The sequence below is a fragment of the Giraffa tippelskirchi genome, chromosome 7, assembly GCF_054371585.1.
Source record: "Giraffa tippelskirchi isolate mGirTip1 chromosome 7, T2T-mGirTip1v1.2.pri, whole genome shotgun sequence".
NCBI classification, from domain to species: domain Eukaryota; kingdom Metazoa; phylum Chordata; class Mammalia; order Artiodactyla; family Giraffidae; genus Giraffa; species Giraffa tippelskirchi.
Genome location: NC_137281.1, coordinates 802,447 through 826,410, shown reverse-complemented (window position 1 = coordinate 826,410; position 23,964 = coordinate 802,447). Strand labels below are relative to the sequence as shown.

General features: G+C 44.0%; 1 protein-coding gene and 1 long non-coding RNA gene across 2 annotated transcripts in view; both read left to right on the top strand.

The window, feature by feature from the left end:
- The first annotated feature begins 4,953 nt into the window (after positions 1–4,953).
- LOC145514417 (uncharacterized) overlaps positions 4,954–23,964 on the top strand; it is a 125,585-nt gene continuing 106,574 nt past the window's right edge. The window contains exons 1-2 of the long non-coding RNA XR_014060140.1: positions 4,954–5,120; positions 6,052–6,171. This is a non-coding gene — a long non-coding RNA (uncharacterized LOC145514417). The remainder of the gene's footprint in view (positions 5,121–6,051; positions 6,172–23,964) is intronic.
- On the top strand, positions 8,065–14,593 carry LOC145512351 (uncharacterized). The gene is made up of 4 exons (XM_081506095.1): positions 8,065–8,217; positions 11,226–11,349; positions 12,612–13,095; positions 13,675–14,593. Exons 1-4 carry the CDS (start codon positions 8,182–8,184, stop codon positions 14,591–14,593), a joined length of 1,563 nt encoding a protein of 520 aa, XP_081362221.1. The 5' UTR covers positions 8,065–8,181.

The window sequence follows — 23,964 nt, the reverse complement described above, 5'->3', positions numbered from 1 at the left end:
GCTACTGTGAATATTCTTGAAAATCTTGGTCTTAAAGAAGGCTTTTCTTTGGAAAGACCTCTGGGAGGTGGGCTGTGAAACATAGCAAAAATATGCGTATTGGAGTCTGCCCAGTTCCCCAGAACAGAGCTCTGAAAACTCTCATATTTTCCTAAGAGATAAAAACAGAAGGAGCATCTTCCGTTCTACTCTTTGGTTTTGGTTTCTGGCTCCTGATATAGAAGCAATTAATGGTGTGAAATTTCTAGGATGAAAGGAGTGTCTTTTCATTTCTTAGTGAGGTGATGCTTGGTGGGTTCCTGGATGGCTTCAGGATGGGGGCTCATCACTGGAAAGACCAAACCACGATGAGAAACTTGGAACTTTTAGCTCCACCCCACCATCCTTCTGGAAGTGGAGAGGGACTGGAGATTAAGTTAATCATGGATCATGCCTTTTTAAATTCAAGACTTGGAGTTCTTCCCAGCTAAAGAACACATCCACCAGGAGGGTGGCAGGTCCCAACTCTACAGGGCTAGAAGCTCCTGCGCTCAAAGACCCTTCCCAATCTCTCTGTACCTCTTCATCTGGAAGTTCATCTGTATCCTTTGGCGTTTCCCTTACAATATAGTAAACTGGTTAAGTAAGCATTTCCCTGACTTCTGGGAACTGTTCTAGCAAATGATCAGATTCAGGGAGGATGATCAGAGGAAACTGATTTGCAACCAAATCGGACAGAACCTGTGGGTAATGGGGGAACCACTGTTTGCAACTGGCCTCTGAAGTGGGAGCCAGTCTTGTGGGACTGAGCTCTTAACCTGGGGGATTTGCACTAGGTGCAGTTCGTGTCAGAAAGACACCCAGGTGGTGTCACAGAGAACTGGTTGGTGTGAGAGAAAAAAAAATCACACTTCTGGTGTTAGAAGTGTTGAGTGTGGTTACTTGAAAAAAACACATGCGATTTCTCTGGTGGTTTAGTGGTTAAGAATCTGCCTTGTAATGCTAAGGACACTGGTTCAACTCCTGATTTGGGAAGATCCCACATGCCGCAGGGCAATTAAGTCAGTGCACCACAGTTACTGAGCCAGCACTCTAGAGTCTGTGCCCTGCAACAAGAGAAGCCACCACAGTGAGAAGCCCGGGCACTTCAACTAGAGTGTAGACCCCATTCTCTGCAATGAGAGAAAGCCTGCAAGAAGCAACGAAGACCCAGCGCAGCCAAAAATAAGAGTAAGTTAAAAAAAAAAAAAAAGATACAGGCACACCAGTTTTCACAGAAACACTGTTTACAATAACCAAGATATGGAAGCCTCCTAAGTGCCATCAACACATGAATGGATAAAGAAGACGTGGGATATATTTGTTGTTGTTTGGTCACTCAGTCATATCAGATGTTTTGCGACCCCATGGACCGTACGTAGCCCACCACGCTTCACTGTCCGTGGGATTTTCCAGGCAAAAATACCGGAGTGGGTTGGCATTTCCTTCTCCAGAGGATCATCCCGACCCAGGGATCGAACCCACATCTTCTGCACTGCAGGTGGTTTCTTTACTGCTGAGGCACCAAGGAAGCCTGTGGTATACACACACACACACACACACACACACACACACACACACACACATATATCTGACTCTTTGCAACTCCATGGACTGTAGCCCGTCAGGCTCCTTTGTCCTTGGGATTTCCTAGGCAAGAATACTGGAGCGGGTTGCCATTTCCTACTCCGGGGGATCTTCCTGACCCAGGGATCAAACCCATGTCTCCTGTGTCTCCTGAATTGCAGGCTCATTCTTTACCTGTGGAGCCATTTGTGAAGCCCATATATATATGGAAGCCCATATATATGTGTGAAATATTATTCAGCCATAAAAAAGAATGAATTTCTGCCATTTGCAACAATATGGATGGACGTAGACAGTGTTATGCTTAGTGAAATAAATCAGTGAAAGATACTCTGCTATCAATCATGTGTGGAATCTAAAATTGAATTAAGAGAATGTATATGACTTATAGAGAGCAAACTAGCGCTTATCAGTGAGGAGATGGGAAGAGGGAGGCACAAGATGGGGGAAAAGATGCATAGAGACAAACTACTATGTGAAAAATAAATAAGCAACCAGGATATATTGTACAGCACAGGAAAATACAGCCACTGGTTTGCAATAACTTTAAATGAAGTATAGTCTATAAAAACATTGGCTCAATAAAATGGACAACTTGGAAGAAATGGACAAATTCTTAGAAAAGTATAACTTTCCAAAACTGAACCAGGAAGAAATAGAAGATCTTAACAGACCCATCACAAGCACGGAAATCGAAACTGTAATCAGAAATCTTCCAGCAAACAAAAGCCCAGGACCAGACGGCTTCACAGCGGAATTCTACCAAAAATTTAGAGAAGAGCTAACACCTATTCTACTCAAACTCTTCCAGAAAATTGCAGAAGATGGTAAACTTCCAAACTCATTCTATGAGGCCACCATCACCCTAATTCCAAAACCAGACAAAGATGCCACAAAAAAAGAAAACTACAGGCCAATATCACTGATGAACATAGATTCAAAAATCCTTAACAAAATTCTAGCAAACAGAATCCAACATCATATTAAAAAGATCATACATCACGACCAAGTGGGCTTTATCCCAGGAATGCAAGGTTTCTTTAACATCCGCAAATCAATCAATGTAGTACACTACATTAACAAATTGAAAGATAAAAACCATATGATTATCTCAATAGATGCAGAAAAAGCCTTTGACAAAATTCAACATCCATTTATGATAAAAACCCTCCAGAAAGCAGGAATAGAAGGAACATACCTCAACATAATAAAAGCTATATATGACAAACCCACAGCAAACATTATCCTCAATGGTGAAAAATTGAAAGCATTTCCTCTAAAGTCAGGAACAAGGTAAGGATGCCCACTTTCACCACTACTATTCAACATAGCTTTGGAAGTTTTGGCCACAGCAATCAGAGCGGAAAAAGAAATAAAAGGAATACAGATAGGAAAAGAAGAAGTACAACTCTCACTGTTTACAGATGACATGATCCTCTACATAGAAAACCCTAAAGATTCTACCAGAAAATTACTAGAGCTAATCAATGAATATAGTAAAGTTGCAGGATATAAAATTAACACACAGAAATCCCTTGCATTCCTATATTCCAATAATGAGAAAACAGAAAGAGAAATTAAGGAAACAATACCATTCACCATTGCAACAAAAAGAATAAAATACTTAGGAATATATCTACCTAAAGAAACAAAAGACTTATATATAGAAAACTATAAAACAGTGATGAAAGAAATCAAAGAGGACACAAACAGATGGAGAAATATACCGTGTTCATGGATTGGAAGAATTAATATAGTGAAAATGAGTATACTACCCAAAGCAATCTATAGATTCAACGCAATCCCTATCAAGCTACCAATGGTATTTTTCACAGAACTAGAACAAATCATTTCACAATTGTATGGAAATATAAGAAACCTCGAATAGCCAAAGCAATCTTGAGAAAGAAGAATGGAACTGGAGGAATCAACCTGCCTGACTTCAGACTCTACTACAAAGCCACAGTCATCGAGACAGTATGGTACTGGCACAAAGATAGAAATATAGATCAATGGAACAAAATAGAAAGCCCAGAGATAAACCCACGCACCTATGGACACCTTATCTTCGACAAAGGAGGCAAGAATATACAATGGAGAAAAGACAATCTCTTTAACAAGTGGTGCTGGGAAAACTGGTCAACCACTTGTAAAAGAATGAAACTAGAACACTTCCTAACACCATACACAAAAATAAACTCAAAATGGATTAAAGATCTAAATGTAAGACCAGAAACCATAAAACTCCTAGAGGAAAACATAGGCAAAACACTCTCCGACATAAATCACAGCAGGATCCTCCATGACCCACCTCCCAGAATATCAGAAATAAAAGCAAAAATAAACAAATGGGACCTAATTAAAATTAAAAGCTTTTGCACAACAAAGGAAACTATAAGCAAGGTGAAAAGACAGCCTTCAGAATGGGAGAAAATAATAGCAAATGAAGCAACAGACAAACAATTAATCTCAAATCTATACAAGCAACTCTTGCAGGTGAATTCCAGAAAAATAAACGACCCAATCAAAAAATGGGCCAAAGAACTAAACAGACATTTCTCAAAGAAGACATACAGATGGCTAACAAACACATGAAAAGATGCTCAACATCACTCATTATTAGAGAAATGCAAATCGAAACCACAATGAGGTACCATTTCACACCAGTCAGAATGGCTGCTATCCAAAAGTCTACAAGCAATAGATGCTGGAGAGGGTGTGGAGAAAAGGGAATCCTCTTACACTGTTGGTGGGAATGCAAACTAGTACAGCCACTATGGAGAACAGTGTGGAGATTCCTTAAAAAACTGAGAATAGAACTGCCATATGACCCAGCAATCCCACTGCTGGGCATACACACCGAGGAAACCAGAATTGAAAGAGACGCGTGTAACCCAATGTTGATCGCAGCACTGTTTACAATATCCAGGACATGGAAGCAACCTAGATGTCCATCAGCAGACGAATGGATAAGGAAGCTGTGGTACATATACACAATGGAATATTACTCAGCCATTAAAAAAAATACATTTGAATCGGTTCTACTGAGATGGATGAAACTGGGGCCCATTATACAGAGTGAAGTAAGCCAGAAAGAAAAACAACAATACAGTATACTAATGCATATATATGGAATTTGAAGGATGGTAACGATAACCCTATATGCGAGACAGAATAAGAGACACAGATGCATAGAACAGTCTTATGGACTCTGAGGGAGAAAGTGAGGGTGGGACGTTCTGGGAGAATAGCATTGAAACATGTACATTATCATATGTGATACAGAACACCATTCCATGTTCGATGCATGAGACAAATGCTCAGGGCTGGGGCAATGGGATGACCCAGAGGGATGGGATGGCGAGGGAGGTGGGAGGGGGGTCCAGGAAGGGGAACACGTGTAGACCCATGGCTGATTCATGTCAATGTATGGCAAAAACTACTACAATATTGTAAAGTAATTAGCCCCCAACTAAAATAAATAAATTAATTAAAAAAAATATTGGCTCACCATTGTATTGAATCACACCTGAAACTAATATAATATGGTAAATTAACTATACTTCAATAAGAAAAAAATAGTGTTGAGTATGGTAGCAGTGTAAGAGTAAAGGAAAAACACAAATATTCCTCCGATTCCAGGAGGCAAACATTTTCAAATTGATTTTTATCCATTACCTCATCATTAGCATTATAATAGATCTTGGATGTCCACGTCTTCCGAAATGCTTAGTATTGTGACTAGTCTGATTTTAATACCTTACCTTTGAGTACAGTTTATTGGAATCAGCAAGTAAGATAAATAATTTTTTTCTTTACAAAAAAGGCTTTTTCTCTCCCTCCTCTACTTAGGCAACATGGTTGAGTTTTGCAGGTTAAATGCACAGTCGACACGTCTCCTTGACAAACCAGCTGCCTGTCCGACTCTACTTGGCACCATAAAGGTAGGGAAATCATAAAGAGAAAGAGTGCAGAGCCTCCACCCAGCTCCAATCCCAGTGGTTACAGGCAGAGTTCAGCAATACAAAGATGGGCTCTCGCTGGTCACCTCCTGTGCATTCGGCTGAGGTAGCGACTCTGCTGTGAGTCCAGATTAGCACATTTCGGGAGTTTCTGTATGTATTCATTTTATTTATTATTTTTGTCTGTGCTAGGTCTTCCTTGCTGCGACTGTGTTTTCTCTAGTTATGTGAGCGGGTTCTACAGTGCGGGCTCAGAAGTTGTGATGCCCAAGCTTAGTTGCTCCGCTGCATGTGGCATCTTCCAGGACCAGGGATCGAATCCGCGTCCCCACACTTGCGGGCGGATTCTTAACCACTGGGCGCTGGGGAATTCTGGGAGTTTCTGCAGACACACAGCTTCTACAAAACCTGCGACCCCTGTAGCGAAAGCATGGAGCCTTAACCACTGGACCGCCAGGGAAGTCTCGTGACAATATTTTTATAGGGTGAAAGATAGAAAGAAAGTAAAGTCGCTCAGTCGTGTCCGACTCTTTGCGACCCCATGGACTGTATGTAGCCCACCAGGCTCCTCCGTCCATGGAATTTTCCAGGCAAGAGTACTGGAGTGGATTGCCATTTCCTTCTCCAGGGGATCTTCTTGACCCAGGGATCGAACCCAGGGCTCCTGCATTGCATGCAGACACTTTACCGTCTGAGCCACCAGGGAATCTCATAGGGTGAACTTCATTTAAAGTTATTACAAAATAATGGCCATATTTCTCCGTGCTGCGGAGAACTTTTCCTCGCTAGGTGGCTGCCAGGCAGGTTTCTCTAACTCTAGCTTGCACAGCCGTGGAAACTACAGTAACCAGAGGGCAATGCGCCGAAACCTGGCGGCGTTGAGCCAATTAAAGCCCAGGACTGAAGCAGTTCCCTGCGTGGGCTTGGCGTGGGGGCGGGACTTCCGGCGTCCTCCTTGTGGCGGTCGTTTTGGCTTGTCTCAGGTTAGATTCAATGGCACCCTACTCCGGTACTCTTTCCTGGAGAATCCCATGGACCGAGGAGCCACAGAGTCGGACACGACTGAAGCGACTTAGCAGCAGCAGCAGCTGCAGGTTATATTTGGAGAAGGAAATAATAACCCACTCCAATATTCTTGCCTGGAGAATCCCATGGACAGAGGAGCCTGGCAAGCCATGGTCCATAGGATCGCAGAGAGTCGGACACGACTGAAGCGACTAAACACGCACTCAAGCAGGTCAGATTGCCAGCTTAGAGTTTCAGAGCCAGGGATCCTAAAAACGAAGGAGCCGGAGGCTTCCACAGAGGCTGGTCCAAGATTTGGCGGCGGCACACCTCGTGAAAGTGAAAGTGGTTCAGTCGTGTCCGACTCTTTGCGACCCCAGGGACTCTATAGTCCATGGAATTCTCCAGACCAGAATACTGGAGTGGGTAGACGTTCCCTTCTCCAGGGGATCTTCCCAACCCAGGGATCAAACCCAGGTCTCCCACATTGCAGGCCGGATTCTTTACCAGCTGAGCCACCAGGCGGCGTACCTCGGGGCATCCCCAAACAGGCAGAGATCCAGATCTCCGCGCCTTACAGACTCCGCTCCATCCCGAGTCCGGCGGCTGCGGCGGCGGCGCTGAGGGACCCACCACAGATAAACGAGACGTTCGTCCTCCGAGCAGTCACCGCCCTCGCCAGACCAGGCTAAATTCCCGAGTGCCCGCAGCCCAGGCTGTAAGGGATAGCTCAAGACGAGGCAATGAAGAAAGGAAGACGACCTCAACGGAGACAGGTTACCTTTATTCAGGCAAGGAGGGGCGACCGTCGGTCTAACGACCAGGCTGAGCACGTGCGGGATCAGGGAGGCTTCATATTTAAGGGGGGTGTTTGCAGAAGCTGTACGGGAAGATTTAGTCAGGTGGGGCGTTCCTGGGTAATCTTTAGCTGAGATGGCAGTTTGCGGATGAACAGGGGCGGGGAGCCCCAGGGGGTGGAGGGTCCCGGGCTGATGCAATCTGCCCGTAGTATCGGGGTGGGACTTAAAATTCAGTTTTGTCATCCCCGAAGTCAGGTGGTTCAGCAAGGGCCCTTGAGGCGTTATCTTCTTTTCTAGGCCCGAGGACTCCTTCATTTCAGACCCTGAAATCATAAAAAGATGGGGGGAAAGGGCGCCGTATCTCTCTGGCTACTTTGTGTTGGGTCGGGCGACAGCTATGGGTCTGGGACGGAGGATTGTCCTAGGGCCCAGGGTCCCCTTTTTCTGGTGTGGAGGTGAGGCTCTCAAGAATGGTCTTGACCTGGTCTCTAGAGATGGCCTGAATCTGATCTTGGAGAAACCTTTGAAAGAGATTGAAGAAACGGGGTCCAAATAAGAGGAGTAAGATAATAAGTACTAACGGTCCCAAGAAAGGGAGCAACCAAGGGAGGGCCAGTTGGAACAGGCTTTAGGGAGTGGAAAGATTTTGTGACTCTTTTTTGCGATGTTCGATTCTGTCTCTTAAGTTCCCACATTGCAGGCCAGATTCTTTACCAGCTGAGCCACCAGGCAGCGTACCTCAGGGCAACCCAAAACAGGCAGAGATCCAGATCTCTGCACTTTACAGACTCCGCTCCATCCAGAGTCCGATGGCAGTGGTGGCGACGCTAAGGCACCCACCAGAGGTAAACGAAATGTTCGTCCTCCCACCACCCTCGCCACACCAGACACTAAATTCCTGAATGGCTGCAGCCCAGGCTCAAGGGTCCAGGACGGTGGGGCGGTCGTGGCTGGAGCCTTGTGTCTGACAGACAGTGTGGGGGCTCAGACATTTTGAGCTCATCTGGGTCCTGGGCTCGCCAAGGGTACTAAGCGTCCTGAGCCAAGGATGGTGGCCGTGGTTGTCTCAAATTCTCAAATGACCTCCCTTTTCCCACAGATTTCTGTACAGTGGAATCGCTTAGTGATAGTTGTTCATGCAGTTTATTTCAGGGTCTCCTTAGTCCTCACCCCACTCTTATGGTCTCTGGAATAATAGCGTCCTGGTGTTGTCCTGCCCCTCTTCCAGGCCTTGGGCCTGGGGACCATGAACACATTCCAGGCCTAGAGTTATATAGAGTGGTTTCCATTGTTGGCGATCAGTCGAATGAGATAAGGAAAGTACTAGCTTAGGCATAAGTACCAGAAAGTACAAAGTCCTGGAGGGGAGGTAGAGACGGTTCAGGGACCTGCAGGTATCTTTTCTTTCTTGTGGGACTGGGAGCAGCAGAGCAGGAGGTAGTTCTGGAACTGCCTTGTGAGAACTGGATGTTTCCTGTGGAGGTGGTGGCTCAGACGGTAAAGAAATCTGCCCTGCAATGCAGAAGACCCGGGGTTGGAACCCTGGATTGGGAAGATCCCCGAGTCGGGAAGATCCCCTTGAGTAGGGAATGGCAACCCACTCCAGTATTCTTGCCTGGAGGATTCCATGGACAGAGGAGCCTGGTGGGCTATAGTCCATGGGGTCACAAAGAGTGGGACACGACTGAGCGACTAATACTTTCTGAAGGTGTTGGGAGCAATGAGAGATTTGGAGCAGTGGAGACAGGTGATCTGCCCCAGATTGCAACATGCTGTGTTCCTGCAGCATTGAGAACAGTACTGGCCTCAGGGTGGTGATCAGAAGGGCAAGGAGGAGGATACTGCTATAGTCTGGGTGAGAGTGCTGGTTGCTGGACCAAAGTGGTGGCCATGGGAGAAGTGGCTGGATTCTGGGTTGGTGTTTTAGGTATGGAAACTTGGATTTTCTGATTTTGAGGTTGAGAGGAGGAGAGGTAGGAGTCATAGATCAAGTGAAAGTTGGGTTTTTGCATCTGAAGCCTCCACCAACTGAGATGGGGATGTCCATAGTCATGGTAATTTTCTTTGGGGGTATCGGAAGTTTTATTCTTGGCCTCTTAAGGGTATAAGATGTTTCAGAGGACAGTTTGTGGGCATCCGGAACTCTGAGGAGGAGTTTGGGATGCAGGCTTATCCAAAAGGTAGTGGAGCGGGATGCAGAGGCGTCATCAGGAGTATTTCAAGGAAGCTAGTGCTCTAGCAACTCCCCAGGATTGTGTGGTAACCCTTGTGGGACTTGGGGTGTTCTAGTCTGGCTACGAGATCAGATCTGAGACACAAATAGTCATCTGGAAAACTCACAGACGGTGCAAAGGGCAGGTGTTGGGCCTTGAATGAGGGTTAGGCGGAGAGGAAAGCTGTGACTGGTGAGGGTTCATCAAATGCAGCGCAAGTGGAGGCGGCCATGGGTATCTGAGATCTGACGTGGTTCTCAGTAGATGAGGTTGAAGCAAGGGACAGTCAAGAAGAGGCTTTCATAGTAGGACTCTAGGCTGCCTTTGTCAGCGGGGACTTTCACTGTCTCGGGTGGAACTTGATCATGTTTGAACTTGGCAAGCATTGTATAGATCACATATGCTGAGTTACAAATGGAGATGCCAAGGAGATGATTATGGTGTCAAGCAGAAGGGGCCTGCGGCTGTGGGAGTGCAGTTGTGAGAGTTGTGGTGGGAATAGTGCTGTGTACATGGAGAGCAAATGTGAACTCATGGCTCCAGGGCCTTGGTATTGGCCTAAGAGTGAAGGGTGAGAGCCCATGATTGGTGATGTCTATGAGAAAATCGGGAACACGGAGGGAACTGCCTGAAAAGAGTGAGGTGCTGTGGCTTCATGTGCCAGGTCCAGAGCTTAGGTGACATCTATCTGCCTATCTGCGTGTTGTTGAGGGTTGACACAATGATCAGTAGGACCATGATGAGACAGTGGGTATCAGTGCCACCTCAGCTTGGAAATCTTCACCATCGTGGGGAAGGGACAGGCTAAGCAGGTGATGGACTGGGAAGGTAGTGAAATTAGAATCCTAGGGAGAAAGCTGGTCATGAAATGAACTATCCCCATCATGGCAAGGCTGTGTGACCTTTGAAGCTGCAGCATACAGGTGTGGGAGCAAAGTGTGGTTCAAAGAATGATGTGTCAGGCAGGGAGGTGGGAGGGGGTTCGGGATGGGGAACACATGTACACCCATGGCTGATTCATGTCAATGTATGGCAAAAACCACTACAATATTGTAAAGTAATTAGCCTCCAATTAAAATAAATAAATTAACTAAAAAATTTAAAAAGAAAGAAAGGAAAAGAAAAAATCCTGCTTGCAAGGTGGGCCAGGAGCCTGGAATCTTGAATAATAAAGTTTCCTACACTGATAAAAACAAAAAACAAAGAATGATGTGCATCTGAAGAGGTAGTGTGAACTAACGGCCCCAGGACCCTGTTGTGGGGATGTAAGGGTGAAGGAAGGACCAGTGTCAGATCATTATACCCTCCCTGTGGCCAGCCTGTCTCCCTAACCTATGTTCGTTATACCCACCTTATTGACAAGAGGTCATGTGGCCTATATCCCAGACCCAGAAGTCAGATGTCCCTGTCTGCTCATCTGCCTGTTGATGTGGGAAAATACAGTATCAGTGGGAATATAAGGAGAGTGACTCTAATGGCATCAAGGCCTGATATCTCCTCTGAGTTGTTGGGAAGTAGAGTGAGCAGAGGATAAATTGGTGAGGGGGACGGGAGGGGCAGGGCAGGGGGGACGTGGCACAGTGAACTTGGAATCCTAGGAGAGAAGCTGATGGTGGAATGAACTGTCTCCATTATGACAGGGTATGAAATTTGAGGATGTGGCCATTGACTTCTCCCAGGAGGAGTGGGGCCTCCTGGATCAGGCTCAGAGACTCCTATACTACAGTGTGATGCTGGAAAACTTTGCACTTGTAGCATCCCTGGGTAAGACCTTCATACCCTTCCTCATGTTCTGAGATGATGTCCTGTTTTCCCCTTTTCCTTTGAATTAGCATTGTCTTTCCCATAGCTGGACCACAGGCTCTGCTGACTTCCTCCACTTTCTTGTCAGATGTGCTGTGGATGCCAGCACTGAGCTGTGTGTAGTGCCCTGAGCAGTGAACTCCCCAAGCAGCCCTAACACCCGTTGCCTCCAGAAGTGCAGAAATGGGTCTGGGAGTCAGAAGTCTAGCAGGCCACCTAATGAATCCCATCCTGCTTGCCGTCTCCCTGGTGGAGTGACTACGTCCAGATCCCTGGCCTCCAGTTCTTCCCCCTTCTCCTAGCTAAGAGTTCTTTGTGACTGCTTGTGCCAGGTCATGGTCATTACTTACATAAACTATGGACTGTTCTTAGAAAACGCTCCTTCAGTTGTTCTTTGTAATGTTTTCTTTACTGAATACTGTCAACGCCAAGTTGCTCGAGGCCAGTGCTAGCCACTCACTTATGCTGCAGTCTTTTATAAGACTTGCAGTATTAAGGTTCTGAGTAGTTACACAGTGGAGGGTACAGACAGAATCCTAGTTCTTTCAGACTAGACATGGTGAGATGGTCTTAGCAGAGAGCCTCCTGGGCCTGGGGCATGGCAGCTGGGGGAGGACATGACATCACGGCCGTTTTCAGATCAAATCAGGAACCTGCCCCGTGTCCAGTACTGCCTTTGGGCACACCTCATTTCTACCTTTTCCCCATACCTGACACTTTGCTGACTTTTCATTTCATCTGTGACTTCCAGTTCCTGACCACCTTCACCTTTGTAGCTTCCATGGATCACCTGTTCCTTTGCACTGCTCCCTCTGCAGTGTTCTCCCACACTGACCTGCACGTGTATCATGAGGTGTGCACATACCCTTAAATAGTCCTTGAACCCCGGTTACTCAGTTCCAGTTGAATTTTACCAGGGCAGGACACAACCAGCCTTCCCTGCAGCAGAAGGTTTTTGGCAGAGAAATGAGTTGGAGACCTTGCCTCCACGCCATGTCATGCACCTCATCCTTGTGTCCTTTGGTGAGGTCTCCCCTAGTCTATGATCTGCAGAGGCCTGCTCACTGCTGCCAAGCAGCCACTTCCTCAGTTTGCCCCCAGCTCCCTTGTTTTTAGAACAAACCCATGGTTCATTCTCAGTTGTGTCTGACACACCTTTGTAATGGGTCTTTCCTCTCCCACCAAAGTCAACATGCATTTCCTCAGTGTTTCTCTGCTTTCAGGTTGTTGGCATGGAACAGAAGATGAGGAGGCCCCTTCTGAGCAGAGTTTATCTGTAGAAGCAGAGTCACAGGTCAGGGTTTCTAAGGCAGGTCCATCCACCCAGAAGATCCAGCCCTGTGAGATGTGTGTCCGCATTTTAAAAGATATTTTTCACCAAGCTGAGCACCGAACAATATACTCTTTTCAGAAACCAGGCTGGGGTGGTACATGTTTGAGACACTTCTGTTCCAGTGCAGACTTTCACTGGCAGCAGAGGGATGACAGTGGAGAGAAGCCCTGGGAAAGAGATGTGGAGAAGGTCTCATTTGTGAGGAGCCACAACCTCTTTGTGTCAGGGAAGCCTTTCACTGGTAGGGAAGTTGGGGAGAACTGCCCAGCCACCTTGGGCCTTCTCCAGCACCAGGCCACAACCAACAATGAGGAATCACAGAGTGGCAGGAAGGGTGGGCAGGCCTTTCACAGTGAAAAAAGTCATTACAAGTGGGGTGAATGTGAAAAAGTTGACAGCCACAACCACAGTCTTGTCCAAGATCAAAGTGTCTGCTCTAAAGAAGGGCTTTATCCGTGTAACAAATGTAGTAAAGGCTTCAACTGCAACTACAGACTTGTTCAGCACCAGCAAATTCACACTGGACAAAGGCCGTATGAATGTGGTAAATGTGGGAAATTCTTTAGCCAAATCTCTGGCCTTATTAAACACCAGAGAATTCAGAGTGGTACAAAGCCTTCTGGATGCAGAGAATGTGGAAAATTATTTACCCACAATTTTAGTCATACAAAACACCAGAGAATTCACACTGGAGAAAGGACTTGTGAATTCGGAAGAGTCTTCAGTCATAAATCCAAACTCATTCACCAACAGAGACAACTTACTGGAGGAATTCATTTTAAATGTGGTGAATGTAGGAAATTCTTTAGCTACAAATCCAAGCTCATTGAACACCAGGTAGTTCACACTAAAGAAAGACCTGATGAATGCACCAAATGTGAGAAGACGTTTAGACACAGCTCTAGCCCTTCCCGGCACCGAAGAGCTCACACTGGAGAAAGGCCTTACGGACACAGTGAATGTGGGAAATCTTTTAGCTGCAAATATGACCTCATTCAACACCAGAGAATTCACAGTGGAGAAAGGCCTTATGTGTGCAGTGAATGTGGAAAGCCCTTTAGAAATTTGTCTAACATCATTCAGCACCGCAGTATTCATACTGGTGAAAGACCGTATGAGTGCAGTGTGTGTGGAAAATCCTGTAGTCGCAAATTTGTCTTCATTGAACATCAGAGAGTTCACACTGGAGAAAGACTTTTTGAGTGCACTGAATGTGGAATATCCTTTACCCGAAAATCTGAGCTCATTCAACATCAGAGAATTCATTCTGGCACAAGACCTTATGAGTGCAGTGAATGTAGGAAATCTTCTAGACAACACTCTAGCCTTATTCACCACCAGAGAACTCATTCTAGAGAAAAGCCATATGAGTGTAATGAATGTGGAAAATCCTTTAGCAAAAATGCTAGCCTTATTCGACATCAGAGAGTCCACACTGGAGAAAAGCCATATGATTGTAACGAATGTGGAAAATCCTTTAGCCAAAGTGGTAACCTCATTCAACACCAGAGAAGTCACACTGGTGGGAGGCTTTATGAGTGCAGGGACTGTGAGAAATCCTTTAGCTGGAAATCTAGCCTCCTTAGACACCAGAGAGTTCACACTGGAGAAAGACCTTATGAGTGTAGTGAATGTGAGAAATCCTTTAGCCACAAATCTAGCCTTCTTAGACACCAGAGAGTCCACACTGGAGAAAGACCTTATGAGTGTCGTGAATGTGAGAAATCCTTTAGCCGCAAATCTCACCTCCTTAGACACCAGAGAGTCCACACTGGAGAAAGACCTTATGAGTGTCGTGAATGTGAGAAATCCTTTAGCCACAAATCTAACCTCCTTAGACACCAGAGAGTTCACACTGGAAAAAAGTCTTAAATGTTCAGGGAATGTTTTATTCCCTCATTCAGGATACAACACTGGAAGAGACTGTGTGAGAACCATTTACCTGAATTTAAACCTCTCTAATTCAAGCATGCATCATGCAAGATTCCTCATAAGTTTCAGTTACATCTGCAACTTTAAGGAAATGCATTGTACTTTCTAACCTGCCCAGAGCTGTTAGATTTATGTCACACTCCGTTTCTGGCTGAAGCCATTTCACCTCTATACATCAGTCACCACTCCAACGGTCTCAGGAAAACTGACCTCTGTGTTCTCGTATTTGCTTGAGGAAGTTATAAATACCCCAGGCCCTTAGCCAGATACCCATTCCTTTCTCTGATTTTTCAGGGAATGGACCTGACCCAGTTTTGGTCCAAAGGACCTAAACTCAGCTTTCTAAGAAGAACTACCTTTTTCAGGGACATTATTGTTCTCATGTCATACTTGTGATGAATTTTTCCAGGTTCTAATTTACTACCTGGAAACTGCTTGCTGCACATTGCTCTGGTTTGTGATCTTTTGTAAAGACCCGCTCTTGTAACTTTAATTTTGGCAGGTCTATCTGTCATCCCCAGGGGTTTGGAAGCAGAATTGTGATCGATGAGCATGTAGGAGTGAACAGATTTTGTGGGAATCCCAAACTTTCTGTGCTTTCTGGGACCTTATTATGGCAGGAAATAAACAGCTCTTTGTCCAGCTGTGGTCCAATTTGCATTGCTCCCCAAGGCCTTGCAAGAAAGACCGCAGGGCCTTGTGGTCCTAATTGCTGGACTGCTGCCAGGATTTGTGGAGAGGTCGGAAGTCATCCTAAAGAGGAGGCTTTTGTTTTGAGGACCCCCAGAGCTTCTGTGAGTAACATGAAAATTTTATTCCCTTGTTTACATACTTCCTACCCCACCGAGGGGGCTTTCCCCCAGGTTCTGTGCCATGATGTACAAATTTTCATAGGCTAGTGTCATTTATTGTTAGGCTATAAGGATCAGGTAGAATCATTATTGGTGTTACTCAGCCAAACTCAAGTCCACTTGCCCAGGTGTAGCACAACCAGTCTGCTAACTCCAGGCTGTGGTGAAGTGAAGCATAGCATTTATTGCAGGGCACTAAGCAAGGAGAGGGGTTCCCAGGTGACTCAGTGGTAAAGAATCCACCTGCAATGCAGAAGACGCAGGTTCGATCCCTGGAGGAGGAAATTCTCTTGCCCAGAGAATACCATGGACAGAGGAGCCTGGTGGGATACAGTCCACAGAGTTGCAAAGAGGCAGACATGACTGAAGGGACTGAGCACGCGCACACAGAAGCAAGGAGAATGGGATGCGCAGCTAATGTTCAAAAGACCTGAACTCCCCAGTGGATTTCAGGGAAGAGTTTTTAAAGGCATCTAGTTTGTTTCTGCTCGTGGACTTTCTTCTGATTGCTTAGTATTGAGTTAACAGTGTGATGTTTCGGTTTTCTTAATCATCAACCTGCTAGTTTCAACCAGCCTGGGGTCTGTGTGCTTGTGGTCAGCATGTAGTCACCATCGTCCACCTGGGTGGGGGTCTTGGTTTCTACAGAACAGCTCAAAGGTATGTGTCAGGTTGTTCTATGTATCCCTGGAGGAGAAACTAGGACTCTGCTTTATTGCTGAGCTGTTGTTTATGATGGGCTTCCCAGGGGGCTCAGTGGTAAAGAATCCACCTGCCAAGCTGGAGACGTGGGTTTGATCCCTGGGTTGGGAAGATCCCCTGGAGAAGGAAATGGCAACCCACTCCAGTATTCCTGACTGGAGAATCTGATGGACAGCGGAGCCTGGTGGGCTACAGTCCATGGGGTTGCAAAAGAGTCAGACAGAACTTAGAGACTAAATAGCAGCAATGGCAGCATTGTTTAAGCTGTCATTACTTTTCTTTCTTGACTGCTTTTCCTTTGCTTCTATATTCCCTCACTTCCTTAATTAGGAGCTGCTTGAATCTGTTCTTTGGAACTGAGGGAAAGCCTTGGAAACTAAAGCATTTTTCTATCAATACTAACAAACAAGGGACATGGAGGAACTTTTATGCCCAGGAGGACCCATGGGGTCCTGCTTTTATTTGATAGTCCTCAATCCTGAGTGGAAAAGGGACAGGACAAGAAAAGGAATAGAGTAGAGATGTTAACCATAAATTTGGCAGGGGAACTCAGTTTTAAAGGGGGTTGGTTTCATTGATGCAGAAGCACCAGATTAGTAGGGGGTTGAGAAGACTGCAGTAAATTAGACAGAATATGCCTCTTCTGAAATTTCATCCACAAATGTTCCAGTGACCATATACTGAGGGATCAACGTGTAAGAAATTCTTGGACCTCTGTAACCGTATTTCCTATAGGTGAGCTTTGTGGCTCCTATAGCATTTCTGTGCTGTTCCCTCAAAGCCACTGCTCTAGTGGTAGGAAAACAAAGAAGGGCAATCCTGTAGTCCAAGGATATCTCTTTTGTGACCCAGCCAGCAGTTTTGTTGATTCAAGTGGCAGTATTGCTTGCCAGTATTTGCTGCCACTGAGACAAGGCTGCTTCCCAGGGCATAAGGAGAGAGATGGTAGAGACCATACAAGGTTCCCAACCTAATTAACCAGGAGAAGTGGGACGTCTAAGCTTTTATTTGAAACCACTTTTTCAGGCTTTATTTAGATTTAGCAAAGGGTAAGGTAACCCTTGAACAACACGGATTATATAACTGACGTACTACAAAGTGCCCTTACCTAATGGGTACGATTTGATAAACTTTGATATTTGTGTAAAGCTGTGAAACCATCATCACAGTCATGAAAGTTAATTTAACTCTCACATATTTACCTCATGCCTTTTTGGAATTTCATTCCCTACTCTCCTTAGCCCTACAGATAGTCATTGATTCATTTACTTATTTTCCTTTATAATAGGTTAGTTTGTTATTTCTGTAATTTTAAATAGGCATCATAAGATGTATATCCTTTTTTTAAAAACTGATTTACTTCATGCTGCACGATTATTTTGCGATTCGACAATGATGCTTATATGAGTAGTTAATTTATTTTTTTTTAATTGCTGAGTAGTCTTCTGTTCTTTGGATAACCACCTTATTTATCCATTCATCTGTATGGACATTGGGTTATTTCCAGGTTTGGGGTATTACAAATAAAACTGCTTTAAATACTTGCATTCATTCTTTGTGTGAATATGTTGTATTTCCCAGACGATTACTTGTATAGGTAGATGTTTAACATCTGCCCATGTCTGGTCTAAAGCGTTTGTTCCCTTTTGTCTTTCTACCTGTGTATGAGAATTGCAGTTCCTGTACAATGTAGCCAATGCTTGATATATTCGATCTTTTAAAATTTTAGGCCTTAAAATGAGTGTGTGGTTGTAGCTCTTTGGTTTTATTTCCATTTTCCTCAGAATTCATGATGTTGGGCATTTTTTCATGCATTTATTTGCCCTCTGTTTATTTTCTTTGGTAAAAAGACTACTTATAACTTTCGACTGCTTTCTTTTTATGTATTTACTTATTATTTTAACAAATAAGACAGTGTAGCAACAAAGGCACATGTTGGAATTCCACTTTTTCTTCAGCAATGTGACTTCTTTATCTTACGGTACAGTTGTTTTTGTCCTCAAGTTTTTGCCCTGTGCACAACCTGAAGTCCACATGTACCATATATACTTTTATATTTAATCTGCATTAGTAACACATTCTCCACTATGTTCTTACGACTAAATATTCAGTAATACATTAAATCAGTCCCAGGTTTGTAGTCTTTGTGTTAATTTCCCTGGTGTAAATATTCCTGTCATGGTCAATTTCTTTTTATCTTTTTTTTTTTATTATTATTGTCATGGTCAATTTCAAACCGCCAAATGGTGTCACTGAACATGAAGTTGGTAAGATATTTCAGTAGCACATTATTAATTATTTCCAACATGCTGAGACAGTAGCCAAAAATAACCTCAAAAAACAGATAATAACAAAAGAGTCAAGTGATTAGCAAGTGTCATGTTTTAAATATTTGCTTGTTAAAAACAGTTTGATTTAAATTAACTTTGGGAATTCCCTGGCAGTGCAGTGATTAGGACTTGGCAATTTCACTGCTGTAGGCCTAGGTTCAGTGTTTACTCAGGGAATGCAAGGCATGGCAAAATAGGTGTGTGTGTGTGTGTGTGTGTGTGTGTGTGTGTGTTTGAGCAAACTCCAGAATATAGTAGAGGACAGAAGACCCTGGCCTGCTGCATTCCATGGAGTCGCAAAGAGTTGGACATGACTTAGTGACTGAACAACTTTTTATATATATAATTAGCTTGAATTGTACATATTTAAAATGTACACTTTGTATTGATGTATGACAAAACCCATCACAATATTGATAAGTAATTATCCAATTTAAATAAATAAATTTTTAAAAATAAAACACATATTTTGATATTTCCATACATGCTTGCATCCCTGAAACCAGATTTTCTCCTCCCTATTTCCGTTTATCTTTCTGTTTATCTTTATGTGTGTATAAAAGTATACACACATAGTCTACCTTTTGTAATGGCTCTTTTCACATGTATCCATAAGTAGAAAAGACTGCTATGAAACCCCATGAACACTTTCCCAGTCTTCATCATGATGTATCATTTTCATGGTGTTCTTTATCTCCATGTAGATTAGTGGGTTACATTTACTTTATAATCCCAGATATGACAGTGTATAACGTCTTCAGCATGCATTTCTAAAAATATAAGAACTCGTAACTTGAACAGTTTGGCACACAGTCTTCATACTTTCAGCTCTTTTAACTGTAAATCAGTCTTTTCAGCTTCAGTTTGAAGGCAGCAATTATTTTCTCATAATTCTTTTCAAGATCATCAAAGACAGTCTAGACAATCCCTCCTGATACAGGATGCTTAAAATATTCTAAATGTTCCGGAGACAGGCTTTTGAAATTTCTACTAACTTAGCTTCACCAATGAATACATGCACCAGAGTTAGGCCAGTTGCTACTGGAATCCCAGTCAACAAAATGTGGGCTTTCACTAAACTCACAAAATGACCGTCATATGCAAATATGTAATCATCACATTGAACACCTGAAAGTAATACAATGTATGTCAATTATCTCTCAACTTTCTGTTCTGTTTAGTCTGTTCACCCTTCCCCCATATTTCCCCATTAGTATAGCAGATACTGCCTGAGGTCTTTTCCAGAGGGACAGTTTTGTGATGATGACAAGCCAGTAAACGCAGTGTGTCTTCTGCTCCCAGCCCGTATGCCACATGGTACAATAGCTGGTGACTGTGCATCACAGCTCAGGGATCTGCAGCGCACGTCTGTGGAGCACACTGGGTTAGGTGTGTGACACACATCTCCGCACAACTTGAGGGTGCTCCATAAACACGCTGGGGACACCAGCCTAACAGGTATGGAATGCTGATGCTTCTCACTGCCTGGAACCAGACTTGTGCATACCACATCCACAATAGAGAAGATGCCTGGCAAACAAAGACCACACACTGGGGTGCATGTAAAGCGTGCCAGGGACCTGTGAGATGAGTGGAGGCGCTTACACTACTGTAGTCATGGATTGTCGGACAGACGTGTGATAGGGACACCCAATGTCACATGTGAGCCACTCACAGTCTACATTCTCCTTTAGATTGTGGGGTGAGGGGGGGAAATCTCACTGCTTATTCTTAACTCTTCACAGTAGGCAGAACCATTGGAATAATCAAGATTGAAATCTAAATGGAGAAAACTGGTTGTTAACTAATTATCATTCATGTCCTCTGACTCTAAGAAGAGTTTGAAGACATAAGCTCATCATTGTAGAAGGAAGCTGCAGGAGGGTTCTAGTCACGTGTATTCAGATCCCTAGCGTGTGGCCCCGCCGTCTCTTCTGTACAGGACTCAGACCTCGGGTGTCCTGATGAGCTTGGTGGTGCCAGGCTTATAGCCCAAATGGACTGAGATTTAGAGAGTAACACCCAGCTGGAACACAGCAGTACCACCCTGGAGTTTCTGCCACTGCTCTCTGAAAATATTTTCTGCGAGAATCCACTGGTTTCACACACTGCTCCTATCCACTCTCTTGATGTCAGGGCTGACAGACTAAGCTTGCTGCTGCTTACTAGCTTAGAAAAACAAACCTTCATTGGAATTTTATTATGATGCCTCTCTTTTGAAATCTATCTCATTGCAATTTTGTTAGAAAATGAACTTCCATTCAATTCCCAACCTGTGGTTATGTCAGCCTTAATTGTCCTTGTTGAAGATGTTTCTTACTGTCCCATCTGTCTCTGAATTTGGATTTTCTTGAATTTAGATTTTACTTTCTCTCCATAGCTCCACCCTCTCCTCCATTCTTTCTGGTGAATCATTTCTCACTTTCTATAGCTTGAAGAAATTATTTTGTAAGCTTCTTGTAAGCTTTCCATATTTAAAAGTCACATCTGTAACACTAGGAGAATTATGCCACTTCCTTTTCTTTTTCATTATCTGTGGTTTTGAACACAATTCTCCCTCTTCTTCCCTTCTAATGTGTCCATTTGGTAACTCTCTTGCTTTGCACTGTATATTTACTCACTGGCTCCCTGATCCATAGGTTGCTCACAGATCATTTTTTAGATGTGTGTACTGACCTTGTGTTAAACTTCCACAAATATGAGCATAGGAGAATGATGTGCCATCTGGAGTGTGTTCCTACACTCAGAATCTTCCTATGGATTTATTCCTGGCAAATGATGAGGAAATGTTTATCACTGAGTTCAGGACAAGATCCTGAATGTCAGTCATACCATATCTGTTTCTTTGATTATTTAGTGGAGTCTCAAGGTTAAAGTTGTTCAAGTTTTGATATAGTTATGAAACTGAATCTTTGTAGTGCGATTTCAGACTGTGTTTCTGTCTTCTCTCTGCTCTGCCAGGCGTCCTCTGGAGACAGCATATTCTCTTCACATTGCAGAGCCAGGGACATTTGTATAGTGCACTCTTTTTTTTCTTTTTTTTAAATTTTATGATGTTTTCGGTTTTCCCTCATTATTTGTTTATGACTGTGACAGCTCTTCATTCTCTGATTGCGGTGAGCAGGGGCTACTCTCTCGTGATGCACGGGCTTCTCGTTGAGCTGGCTTCTCTTGTTGGACCTCCTGGGCTCTAGAGCACAGGCTCAATAGTTGTGGCTCAGGGGCTCAGTTGCTTCAAGGCATATGGGATCTTCCTGGATCAGGGATGGAACTGGTGTCTCTTGCATTGGCAGGTGGATTCTTAACCACTGAGCCACCAGGGAAGCCCTTATAGCACACTCATGTAGATGATGGTCAGTGATACAGAATGTGGGAAATTCCTGGTTCAGGCAGGCAGAGACTCCAGATCTCCTGCCACCGTCTGGAATGTGCTTCATGTTTCCCAGAAAGAGCAGGATACGTGTAAGAAACAAGATTGTGCCTCCGTGGAAAAGCCACATTTGGAGGCTCTCTGTGAGTCCTGTTTGAGGTCCCCTATTCGAGTAGCCTTTTGATTGTGTGAAACTCTGCGTCTTTTCTTTAGTTGTGAAGTGTGACCCCAGTGAGTAACTCCCTGGAGTTTCACTGCTCCACTTGCCTCCACTCCCCCAGGAGCTTTTAAACATCGTCCAGCATCCCCCAAGGCAGGTCTGCTCCCTCTCCCCACTTCATACTGGGGCCGGGACTTAAAGGGAGCGTCTTTTGTTGTGACCCCCACCCCCACCCCCGTGAGGGGTGGGGGCCCCAGAATCAGACCCACATCCCAGCGTCTCAGGGAGTCTGACCCAGGGTCCCGGCCTTCCCTCTGGGCCTGTTTCCACCCCAGGGGAGCCCCTCCCAGTTCCCTTTAGCTCCTCTGAGTGTTCTCAGCCTCCCTACTCCCCGGGGTGCCTTGGACCCTCTCCTTCCTGGATGCTGATGGCCCCTCTAATGGTTTACAAAAGTTGCCATAGCAAAGTGCCTGAAACTGGGAAGCTTAAACAGGAATGTATTTTCTCACAGATACGGAGGCTAGAAGTCTGAGATCAAGGAGTTAACAGCATCGATTCCTCTGAGATGGCGCTCCTTGGCTTGTAGGTGGCCATCTTGTCCCTGTGTTGTCACACGGTCTTCCCTCTGTGTGTCTGTCCTACCTTCCTCATCTTTTTTTAAGGACACCAGTCACATTGGATTAGGGTCCACCCTAGTGGCTTTATTTAACCTTTTTAAAGACTCTACTTCCACATACAAAGACATTCTGAGGTACTTGATGTTAAGACTTCAACATATGAATTTTAGGGCATACACTTCAGTCCGTAACTGCCCCCACGCTTCTTTTCATAGGGACACCAGAGAAACTGGTAACACTACAAATCATGGCTTGACGTACTGTTTGGGGATTATTTTTTGTTTTGGTTTGGGTTCTGTTCTGTTTTGTTGTTTTTTTGGTTTTTTTCTGGGCAGCTTGCAGGATCTCAATTCCCCAACCAGGGATTGAACCTGGGCCACAGTAGTGAAAGCCCAGAGTCCTAACCGCTGGACCACCAGGGAACTTCCCTTTATTTATTTTATTGTTGAATATTTTGACTTAAAGTAATGGAGACTATATTAAAAATTCAGATAAAAGTTAAAATTAGCTATAAGTTATATGAAGTCATTGTACCAAAAAAAAAAAAAAGTTGGGGGAGATATCTTCCAGTATTCCAGAATAGTAACAATTATTCCTTAGTAGAGAAGAATGAACGAAGTTCCAACATAAGTCTTTATTGTTTCACTATCTTCTTACTAGCTAATGAAAACAAAAATAACCAAAACTCATTTTTAAAAAACAGGCAAACTATATGATCATTTTAATAGACAGAAAGGTGGCAAATGAGCAAAAGAAAAATGCTTAACATCATGAAACATGAGGGAAGTGGGGCTAAAACTACAGTGAGATATTGTTATACACATTTATTAAAAGGGCCAAAACTTAAAAAGTCCAGCCATACCCAACTGTTGGCAAAGATATGGAAGAACCAGTCTCTCACTGCTGATAGAAATACAAAAGGAAACAACTTTTAGTTCACAGTTTGATGTTTCTCGAAAAGTTATATATTTATTATCCTGTAACTCAGGCATCACACTCTAAGGTATTAGACAAGAGAAATGAAATATATCCATATTGAAGAATTGTACTGAGATGTATATTGCAATTTTTTTTTGATAGAGCCAAAAACCAGAAACTATTCATATATCCAAAAAACAAAAGAAAGAATAAACAAATAGTGGTATACGCAAAGAACATACTCCTCAACAACATAAAAAATGAACTACCCACATCAGAACCATTGATGAATCTCAAACACACTACATGAGGAGGACACCAAGGGGAAAAAAAGACTAACCATTTTATATAATTCTATTCGTG